Source organism: Schistocerca nitens, chromosome 7, assembly GCF_023898315.1.
Source record: "Schistocerca nitens isolate TAMUIC-IGC-003100 chromosome 7, iqSchNite1.1, whole genome shotgun sequence".
Lineage (NCBI taxonomy): Eukaryota > Metazoa > Arthropoda > Insecta > Orthoptera > Acrididae > Schistocerca > Schistocerca nitens.
In genome coordinates this window covers 43,492,459-43,504,561 of record NC_064620.1, presented here as the reverse complement: position 1 = coordinate 43,504,561, position 12,103 = coordinate 43,492,459, and the positions used below count along the sequence as shown (strand labels likewise).

The 12,103-nt window shown below is 39.1% G+C and overlaps 1 protein-coding gene across 1 annotated transcript in view; it reads right to left on the bottom strand.

Moving 5' to 3' along the window:
* LOC126195465 (dynein axonemal heavy chain 1-like) overlaps positions 1 to 12,103 on the bottom strand; it is a 963,710-nt gene that overhangs the window by 847,343 nt on the left and 104,264 nt on the right. The window contains exon 10 of the mRNA XM_049934091.1: positions 10,853 to 11,108. Coding sequence (XP_049790048.1) covers positions 10,853 to 11,108 — 256 coding nt within the window. The remainder of the gene's footprint in view (positions 1 to 10,852; positions 11,109 to 12,103) is intronic.

The following is a 12,103-nucleotide window of genomic DNA, read 5'->3' as shown; positions in this document are numbered from 1 at the left end:
TATATCTAGTAAAAGGTAATAGTCTGCAGATTCAGAAAATGCAAAAAAGTAAAAATTGAACTTTTCATGATTTTGAGCCTTTCCGGAGCCCCTTAATAAAAGCACGTCTTCTGGTCCAAATTCTATAGCAGTTAGGTTCTTTTCACAGTATGCTGATACAATAGCTTCATATTTAACATTCATATACAACTGTTCACTCAATGAAAGATCCGTACCCAAAAACTGGAAAGTTGCACACGTCTCACCAATATTCAAGAAAGGTAGTAGGAGTAACCCACTACATTACCGGCCCATATCATTAATGTCGATATGCAGCAGGATTTTGGAACATATATTGTGTTTGAACATTATAAATCACCTCAAAGAAAATGATCTACTGACACACAGCCTCTTGACGGCTTTAGAAAACATCTGTCTTGTGAAACACAAACAGCTCTTTACTCACACAAAGTGCTGAGCGCTACTGACAAGGGATTTCAATCTGATTTCATATTTCTAATTTCCAAAAGGCTTTCGACACTGTACCACACAACTGGAATATTGACTCAGTTATGTGACTGGATTCATGATTTCCTGTCAGGGAGGTCACAGTTCGTAGTAACTGACCGAAACACATTGAGTAAAATAGAAGTAATTTCTGGCGCTCCCCAAGGAAGTGTTAGAGGCCCTCTGCTGTAAATTGAAATCATATCTCCTTGACAACTCCTTCTATACCATAGATGAATTCTTGAATAGGAATAAATAAATCTACAAATATAGTATATGCATTTACTGTCATTTAAGGGGATGGGGTAACCTGCCACCCTACCTAAAACCTCTTTCCTCATTACCTTAGCTTCATCCTGACTCACAAATTCTTCACTTTCGAAGGCCAGACATACAAACAATTAAAGGGAACAGCCATGGGTACCAGGATAGCCCCCTCGTATGCCAACCTATTTATGGGTCGCTTAGAGGAAGCCTTCTTCTTGGTTACCCAGGCCTGCCAACCCAAAGTTTGGCACAGATTTATTGATGACATATTCATGATCTGGACTCACAGGGAAGAACTCCAGAATTTCCTCTCCAACCTCAACTCCTTTGGTTCCATCAGATTCACCTGGTCTTACTCAAAATCCCATGCCACTTTCCTTGACATTGACCCCCATCTGTCCAATGGCCAGCTTCACACATCCGTTCACATCAAACCCACCAACAAGCAACAGTACCTCCATTATGACAGCTGCCACCCATTCCACATCAAACGGTCCCTTCCCTACAGCCTAGGTCTTCGTGGTAAACGAATCTGCTCCAGTCCGGAATCCCTGAACCATTACACCAACAACCTGAAAACAGCTTTCGCATCCCGCAACTACCCTCCCGACCTGGTACAGAAGCAAATTACCAGAGCCACTTCCACATCCCCTCCAACGCAGAACCTCCCACAGAAGAACCCCAAAACTGCCCCACTTGTGACAGGATACTTTCCGGGACTGGATCAGACTCTGAATGTGGCTCTCCAGCAGGGATACGACTTCCTCAAATCCTGCCCTGAAATGAGATCCATCCTTCATGAAATCCTCCCAACTCCACCAAGTGTCTCTTTCCGCCGTCCACCTAACCTTCGTAACGTCTTGGTTCATCCCTATGAAATCCCCAAACCACCTTCCCTATCCTCTGGCTCATATCCTTGTAACCACCCCCAGTGTAAAACCTGTCCCATGCACCCTCCCACAACCACCTACTCCAGTCCTGTAACCCGGAAGGTGTACACGATCAAAGGCAGAGCCACGTGTGAAAGCACCCACATGATTTACCAACTGACCTGCCTACACTGTGAAGCTTTCTATGTGGGAATGACCAGCAACAAACTGTCCATTCACATGAATGGACACAGGCAGACAGCATTTGTTGGTAATGAGTATCACCCTGTGGCTACACATGCCTTGGTGTACGGCCAGCACATCTTGGCACAGTGTTACACCGTCCAAGTTATCTGGATACTTCCCACTAACAGCAACCTATCAGAACTCCGGAGATGGGAACTTGCCCTTCAATATATCCTCTCTTCCCGTTACCCACCAGGCCTCAACCTCCGATAATTTCAAGTTGCCGCCGCTCATACTTCACCTGTCATTCAACAACATCTTTGCCCCTGTACTTCCGCCTCGACTGACATCTCTGCCCAAATTCTTTGCCTCTACATATGTCTGCTTGTGCCTGTATATGTGCGGATGGATATGTGTGTGTGCGCGAGTGTATACCTGTCCTTCTTTCCCCCTAAGGTAACTCTTTCCGCTCCCAGGATTGGAATGACTCCTTGCCCTCTCCCTTAAAACCCTCATCCTTTCGTCTTTCCCTCTCCTTTCCTCTTTCCTGATGAGGCAACTGTTGGTTGCGAAAGCTTGAATTTTGTGTGTGTGTTTGTGTGTCTATCAACATGCCAACACTTTTGTTTGGGAAGTTCCATAATCTTTGTTTTTAGATATATTTTTCCCACGTGGAATGTTGTTAGTTTCCACTCCCGGGATTGGAATGACTCCTTACCCTCTCCCTTAAACCCACATCCTTTCGTCTTTCCCTCTCCTTCCCTCTTTCCTGATGAAGCAACCTGAGGTTGCGAAAGCTTGAATTTTGTGTGTGTGTTTGTGTGTCTATCAACATGACAACACTTTCGTTTGGTAAGTTACATCATCTTTGTTTTTAGATATATTTTTCCCACGTGGAATGTTTCCCTAACACGCAACCAACTAACTAACTTACAATCTGCCGAAAGCGCTGGCAGGTCGATAGACACACAAACATACACACAAAATTCAAGCTTTCGCAACCAACGGTTGCTTCATCAGGAAAGAGGGAAGGAGAGGGAAAGACGAAAGGATGTGGGTTTTAAGGGAGAGGGTAAGGAGTCATTCCAATCCCGGGAGCGGAAAGACTTACCTTAGGGGGAAAAAAGGACAGGTATACACTCGCACACACACCCATATCCAACTGCACATACACCATATATATTAACAAATTTTGTTTCTATGTGCATTTCTTGTGAACTTGACACTTTCCACATCAAAGGCTACCATATCATGCGATTGATCAATGGAACACTCAACCAACTAACTAACTAACTTACAATCTGAGCAGCTATACTTGGTTATTTTCAGATGACGCTATCATTTATCGATTAGTAAAGTCATCAGGACATTGCAAAACAATTTAGAAAATATATCTGTATGGTGCAAAAATTGGAAATTGACCCTAAATAATGAAAAGTGTGAGGTCATCCAAATGAGTGTTAAAAAGAATTTGTTGAACTTCAGTGACATGATAAATCAGTCAAATCTAAAGCCTGTAAATTCAACTTAATACCTAGGAATTACAAACAACTTACATTGGAAGGAACGTGTAGAAAATATTGTGGGAAAGGTTAACCAAAGCATGTGTTTTGTTGGCAGGACACTTAGATAATGTAACAGATCCACTAAAGAGACTGCCTACACTATGCTTGTCCATCCTCTTTTAGAATACTGCTGCATAGTGTGGGATCCTTACCAGATAGGATTGACAGAGTACATTGAGAAAGTTCAAAGAATGGCAACATGTTTCGAATTATCGCAAAATAGGGGAGAGAGTGTCACTGAAATGATACAGGATTTGGGGTGGACATCATTAAAACAAATGCGTTTTTCATTGCACCAGAATCTTTTCACGAAATTTCAATCACCACTTTCCCCTCCGAATTCGAAAATATTTTGTTGACATCGACCTACACAGGGAGAAACGATCATCATGATAAAATAAGGGAAATCAGAGCTTGCATGAAAAGATAGAGAAGTTCATTCTTCATGCACTGTACAAGACTGGAATAATAGAGAATTATTGTCAAGGTGGTTCAATGAACCCTCTGCCTCTGCACTCTCATTTGCAGAGGTAGATGTAGATGAACATTATCAGTTGATTATTCTAATTTAAGTTATTTGTAATTATAATCTCTAAGTACAGGGTGTCTCATGTAAGATGCCCGTGAGGGGTTCACAGGTCGCGTGGCACAGCCACCGACCGCCATCGCTGCACCAGACAGCTGCTGCCGCACCCAACCGCCGCAGCCGCACCTGACTCTCGGACAATAATCTGCCAGTAGTCAGCTGCACATGCGAACTTCCCCTCAGGTACGTATAAACAATGCTGCCCTCTGTTTAACTTAAGCTTAACTTTATTTACAGCAGCTGCTCAAAACAATGCCCCTCTGTGATAAGAGCAGCCTGACATCTCCTGAACACATTAGCAAACACTTGATGAATTCCAGCAGCCAAAATCTGGTAAACGACTAGCTGAACCCTGCTTTCCACCTCTTCGAGTGTGTGGAGATTGGTTGCATACATCTTGTCTTTTAACATTCCCCAAAGATAAAAATAACACAGATTTAGATCTGGAGAATGAGGAGGCCAGTCAAATATCCTATCATCAAAAACAGTTGGTACCGCTGTCACAAAAGTGTTGGTGATGAGTGGTCTTGCATTATCCTGCAGGAAATAACTGTAGGCATTAGTTCTGAAAAAAAAAGGATGCAGTATATTTTTTCACATAACTCTCAGAACCCACTGTTCCATGAAAAATGATTGGTTCAGTAAATCATCTTGCACTAACTGCACATCAGACTCCTCATGCAGAGGTTGTTGGTGTAATTCATGAGGATTTTTGGAGCTCTAATGTCTATTGGTCTGAGCATTTACATACGCTGATAACTGCAGCCATGCTTTGTACACAGACTTTAACAGCCAGTTACAATAACAATGTTGAGCAAAATCCTCAGTTGATGCACTACTGTTAGTTCGTATGGTTTCAGTTTGTGCACATCTCTGTGAGCAGATGCTCTTGACACACCAGTCTGAAGTACCAGAATTCAAGCCAACATTCCACATACGTTCCTATTTCGGCTTAGTTCAACACATGAATCATTCACTGATCTTTCCTGCATATCATACTGAATGGCCTTTCAACAAAGGCCTTGTTGGTCGAAAGCTTATATTGTGACAGTCTTTTAGTTGTGTCTATATGCAACACAGCATCTCCACTATATGGTGAGTTGCAACTTTCCTTTTCATAATAATGTACATTACATCCTGGATTTTCCATTATTTGATTGATACTGAATGGAAACTTGACAGGAAACTCAAAACAAAATACCTGAACACCTAGTCGCACAATATAGAAGACACATGTATGGTGTGTTTGCCTGAGAACTGGGCCCAGTGACATACAGGCAGTGAAACCTCTGAAATTGGCGCAGTACCAATAACGATGTCTAGCTACAATATTTGAAGCAAATAAACTTGAGACGAACAACCTGTAACAAAACGCCCGTATACTCAGTCACACAGTGTAGTGGGCACATGCAAAGTACTGGTGTCCAAGAACTAAGCATAGCGACAATCAGCAGATGCAGCAGCAACAGCTGGCAAATGTGCCGCATGACCCATAGACCCCTCACGGGCATCTTTCATGAGACATCCTGTACTTAGTTAAATTTATAACTTTTACATTTGAGTAATTTACTGTGTAACTGAAATTTAGTAGTTTTCTTTTAGTACTTTGCTTGTCATAATTTAGAGTCAATTGCCACTTTTCGTGCCAAACAGAATTGTTGTCTAAATCATTTTGCAATTGGTTTTGATCATCTGTTGACTTTACAACACGGTAAACGACAGCACCCATCCACAAAACTGGAGATATGTAAAATGCCTTTAACTATGGATCCTTTTATTTTTTTATTTTACATGGCTAATTCTATGGGACCATACTGAGGAGCAAGTCTTCATGGTCATGGAAGGAATCAGTATATTTAATTTACATCAGAAAAGTAATAATAGATAAAATAAAATGTATGTAAATCTTACGCAGAGGGCAAGTTTTACCAGGTGTAGAAGTATGAAACCAGAATTTGGTTGCAATAATTATGCACATCTGTTGTTTGAAACTGATAAACAATGTTCTATTCAAAATAATCTCCGTTGCTATTTATACATTTCCCCCACCTCTCTGGTGGGCTATGCCAAAAAAATTTTTCTTCTTTGGAAGCGAACTAGTCTGTGAGCCATTTTTGTACATTTTTATGCAAACTGAAGCATTGTTCTGCCAAAGCTTGTCCCAGTGATGCAAACATATGGTAATCAGATGGAGTCAAATCTGGAGAATAAGCTGCATGCCTCGATCGTTTCCCTGACCCATTTTGCTGTGTGTGATTGATTGTTATCATTGGAGCAATATGAGTTTGTGTTGCCTTTCTCCAAATTCCAGCAATTTTTCATGTAATGCTCGATTTAAATTAATCATTTGCTGTTGGTAGCAATCAGTGTTAACGATTTCACCAACCAGTTTTAGCAACTCATAATAGATTACACCCTTCTGATTCCATCAAAAACAGAGCATTGTCTTCTTTCCTAAGAGATTTGATCTTGTAGTGGATGTCAATAGTTTGCCTACATTCACCCATTCTCAAAATATATCAATTTTTCATCACCTGTCACTATTCAATGGAGAAACAGCTTTCTTTTTTATCTGGTGAGCAGCATTTCACAAGTGGTCTTTCAATTTGCTTGCTGTCTTTCATTCAGTTCATGCAGAACCCATTTTCACACTTTCTGCACCTTTCCCACTGCTCTCAACCAAAGTGAAATGGCTTTCTGTGTCAAAGTGAATTGTTCCGCGAGTTCTTGTTGAGTTTGAGTATCATCTTCTTCCAATAAAGCCTGCAATTTGTTAGCTTCAAACTTTTTCGGTGGTTTCCCATGCACGTCATTTCTCACGTCAAAATCACCACTTTTCAGTATTTTGAACCACTCAAAACACTTATTTCACAACAGCATGTTCGCTGAAAGCTTCGACAAGCATTCAATGCAATTCTGCAGCAGTTTTCTTCAAATGATAACAGAAAACCAATGCTGTCGGCAAATCTTAGTTCATAGGCACACAACTCAACATGTTTAGGGGTTTGAAACAGATACTGATGTATGGAACTTGGGTTACCATGTGTTAACATTCGTCATCAACCATTACAGAAAGCAGATGGTGCTGCAGATGCAGTCTCATGAGCCATACACTGATGTCTATCTATCTATAAGGAAATTCTAGTTTCATCCTACTACACCTGATAAGCATGTATTAGCACAATCAACAATGTAATATAGGAATGGGCTTAAATTATTTTTCAGGAGCTCCCCAACAGAATAGGTGGTGTGTGCCATGAGAAAATTCTTCAGATTAGCATTGAAAGTGTGAAGTTACAGCTAAAATCTTTTAATTCTTGTGGTAGCTTACCAAAAGTGGATGCAGCAGCACACTGCAAGCCTTTCTGGAGGTATGATCATAAAGCAAATTGGATTTCTGCCTAGTATTATCTGATTGATAGATGCTGAGTCTTGAGAATAAGGTCATATTATTAATGGTGTGGGGGGGGGGGTGAAATTTTCATTTGAGAGGCCAATATCAGAACCCCCGGACATGTGTTGACAAGAGGTTAACGAAATAAAACCAAATATTACTAAAACCCCCTGTTTCTGGGCCAAAAATACCCTTTGCGAATGGGAAGAGTTATGCCTGAATATATGCCTCATGTCATAAGGGAATGAAAATAAACGAAGTAGACTAATTTTAATGTTAGATCACTGCTTATTGCAAATACTGTTTTAATGGTAAATATAACTGCTACCAGTTTTTGAACAACAATCTGAATATGGGCTTTCCATGACAGTTGACTATCGATCTGAATACTTAGAAATTTGAATTGTTCAGACTCATTAATCATATGCCCTGTGTAACCAAAATGGCAGTTTTAATTGACCTGTGTGTTATAAAATGTAGAAACTGGGTCTTACTTTGATTTAGCATCAATTTATTTTCTACAAGTGATGAACTTTGTCTTGAAATGAACTAGTTGACACACTGCCTATGTCGCACATTCTTCACTACTCAGCTAGTGTCCTCAGTAAACAAAAATATTTTTGAATCATCTGTCACAATAGAAGGCAAATCATTGATATATTTAAGAAACAGTAGTGGTCCCAGCACTGACCTCTGGGGCACCTTCCTCCGTCAGTTAACCTCACCCCAATCAGATGCCACGTCATAACTGTTCTCATTACTGTGAAGTATGAGAGGAATCAGTTGTGGGCTACTCCTCTTATCCCATAATGACCCAAATTCTGCAGTAATATCTTGTGATCAACATACTCAAACACCTTAGTTAACCCAAAGAAGATAGCTAGTGATCGTAACTTTCCATTTCACCTGTCAAGTGTCACGCAGAGAAAAGAGAAAATAGCATTTTCAGTGGTTAAATCTCTTCTGAAATCAAACGCTGACAGCAAATTACATGAAGTGAAATGATCAAGTACTCTTATATATGCAGCCTTTTCAATAATGTTTGCAACATGGATGGCACAGAAACAGGTCTAAAAATTGTCTACATTATCCCTTTCACCTCTTCTATAAAGCAGTTGCACCGCTGAGTACATTAATCACTCACAAAAATGGCCAATCCTACACACAAATTTTAAAGTGTGGCTAAGTATGGGGCTAACAGAGGCAGCACAGTGCTTTAGCATCCTGCTAGATACCCATCAGATCGATGGGTCACTCTTTTCAAACGTTTTTTGTAAAGCGGCCAATGATATAATACTGGCAAAATTGTACTTGGGAAATTGTAATGTTATGGCATTGTTAAAGGCATTCTTTTTACATTCAACCAGTCTTACCTTCATAAATGAAAGCAGACTATGCCACAAGTATGGAATTATACCCGTAATGGGAAAACTTATCCTATGAAACAGAGCAAAGTGAAACCATTGTTCTTGTTCTTGTATCGCTCCAGGCTTCAATACTTTTTTCTTTTTCTTTATTTGATCCCGCTTGGCACATAAAGACATGACAGAAAACAGTATTCTCTCACACACACACACACACACACACACACACACACACACACACACACACACACTCTCCCCCTCCCTTCCCGTTTTTGTGGTCTTCAAGCAGCTGAGTGTGCATACTTAATTGTTCCAAACATTTTGCACTGTCAACATTTCATTTCAGTTTCCTATATTTCAAAGCACCATCCACATTGATATGTACATCCGTTGTTCTGCAAAGATGTCAGTTTGCTACAGTTATCTGTCACATACTGTTGTATTCACTGGTCTGAACTACATGTTTACACACGATAAAAAATTATAGTATGAGATTTTCACTCTGTAGCAGTGTGTTCACCCCCGGGCATATAAAACTAGTGATGGATGAAACTTGAAATTGGCAACTTTGCCTTTCATGGGCAAGTGCTCTATGGACTGAACTGTGCAAGCACAACTCATGACTCATCCTCACATGCTTCCGCCAGTACTTGATCTCCTACCTATACCTACCAACAGTTGGTAGAGCACTTGCTCGTGAAAGGCAAAGGTGCCGAGTTGAATGTCGGACCAGCACACAGTTTTAATCTGACAGGGAGTTACATATCAGTGCACACTCTGTTGTAGAGTGAAAATATCATTAAGGAAACATCCTACAAGCTGTGGCTAAGCCATATCTCCACAATATCCTTTCCTCCAAGAGCCCCAGTCTTGCAAGTTTTGCATGAGCGCTTCTCTGAAGTTCGGAAGGTAGGAGATGAGGTATGGGCAGAAACGAATCTGTGAGGATGGACCGTGAGTCATGTTAGCTCAGTCAGTAAGCAGCTGCCAGTGAAAGGCATAGGTTTCAATTTTGCATCTCGGTGTAGCACACAAATTTAATCTGCCAGGAAGTGTTACAAAAATAATGCAGCTGATAAACTGTGTAATTGTGGAGAAAATTTCTTCGCATTTGTTTCCTTCAAAGAATCTAAACTGTAGGACAAAATTACTGTGTACACATGCTAATACAACCCTTGAAAATTAGCGATGATTTTTGTATTATGATCAGTTAATATTCCATCTTTTATCCAATGATTGGTGGTTCTCCACTTAACTGCAAATCAACCAACCCATCTTTCTTTCAATATGAAAACAACAAAGTGATAGTGTCACAGGTGTTTCACCAAAAACATTTGCCTCCAAGATGGTACAAGATTTCTTCCTGCACTCTGACCCTTGGGCCAATTTTTTTTCACATTTAAAATGATAAATCTTTTTCGATGTATCCCATTCTCTACAATTCCTGCTTGCACAACTGAATAAAACACACGTGTACAACAGATTAATAAGGACTAAAACATAAATAACAATGGAGCTGTCTGAACTCTATATTAAACAGTACAAGCCAGTCACTTGGAAACAAATTCAAAATCTCCTCCAAAAAATTAGATGACAGATCAGATATTATGTAAAAACGAAAAACACTTATCACAATAATCTTGCTGTTAGTTAAAGCAGGGAGATACCTAACAGGTTAACATCTCAGAATATAATAAAATATAGCTCCTTGAAATTTATTGTACCTTAATTAGAAACCCATGTACCAATGAGAAGATCCTATTAATAATAACAGGGAAAGGGGAGGGAGAGGTAGAGAAAAACATAGGAGAAAGTAAGGAATGAACAGTTCAACATTCTATTACCAAATGAAAGGGCTTAGAAGACATACAATTGGAATGGTACATTATTCATTATATAATTCTGTTTCTGAGAGCATAACCCCACAAAAAGAATAATATGTCATACATCTACTGCAATTTCTGGATGCAAACTTGTTACTATCATTCATTGAAAAAATATTAACTTCATTAACCACTTCCTATTACAAAAAAGTGTATAAGAATTATTTATGTTGACAGTAAGTTTAAATAAAAACTAAAGTTAAAGAGTAACTCTTGCATTGTGATATTTTATCCACTTAGCTATTGTCAAACCTGATGTATTCATCAACGTTTAGTTTCCACAGATCCATGTGTTTGTAATACTCCTTGGAATAGGCTATGAGAGGTATTATTGAATGCTGAATGCAACTTCTTATTCTTTCTCTCATTTTACATACATATGGATCCATAAGACCCACAGAAGATAGCAACAGATCCTCCGGAAACTTCAAATTTTGTAGCACCATTGGGTGTACCTGCTTTATTGTGTGGGTTAATCTTACAGCTGAGTTCAGCAGCTGCATTATCACTTCCTGTAATGATCAACTAATTGCATTAGTTCAAAGCTTGCATAGCAATGACATAGAATCTATTATTTTAGCATTAAAGGTATTACAAGTAAATCAAATCAAAGGGAAACTGAGCTTTACAGGCATGACTGCATGCATAAATGTTATAGCGAGCTAAAAGTCAAACTTCCAAGCACTCACTATTTTGTAGTCTGTACACTACATTCAAAATACCTTATCGTACTGAACATGATAATTGACCAAACTGAAAATAATTCTTAAAAATATATATTTATATGACTGCTGGACATTAAGAGGTTTTAGCTGATGATTTATTTCTGTTCTAGATTTACAAGGAGAAAGCTGTAGTTTGCATTTCATTTGATATCATTTCTGCACACTGTCAGACATTAAATTCCAATAGATTTATTGTCAAAGAGTTTTATAGCTGTATATGTCATTCTCCCTGACAGCACAATTAGATTCATTTGTACTGTGTCTGTTAATATTTTCATTATTCTCAAACTTAAATAAGCTGTTCACAACGAATTACTTCTGTGAGTGAAATGTACTATGAAGTTTTGGTTAATATTCACAACTGCTTAAACAGGCAGCTACAAGATGTAAGTTATGAGAACACTATATATAAATCTAATTGTTACTCTCAACTGGTGAATACCTAAATTTACTATAACTGAACAGCAAAAATTATAAAATCATTACTCAGGAAGAGAGAAATTAGTAACCACACTTAGTGAAAAATATGTAAAACAAAAAGAAAACTGTATCTGTCAATCCGAAACATTTCCAATGTTGATGCTATAGCACATTATAAGAAATACTGCAAAATATTAAAGACTGTAATACGGATGTCAAAGCAAATATATTACAAGGAAAAGATAGTCATATCAGATAACAAAATAAAGGCAATACGGGATATAGTGAAGGAGGAGACCGATAGAACCAGACATGAAGAGGGACAAATACCATTAAGAGTAAATGATACATTGGTGAC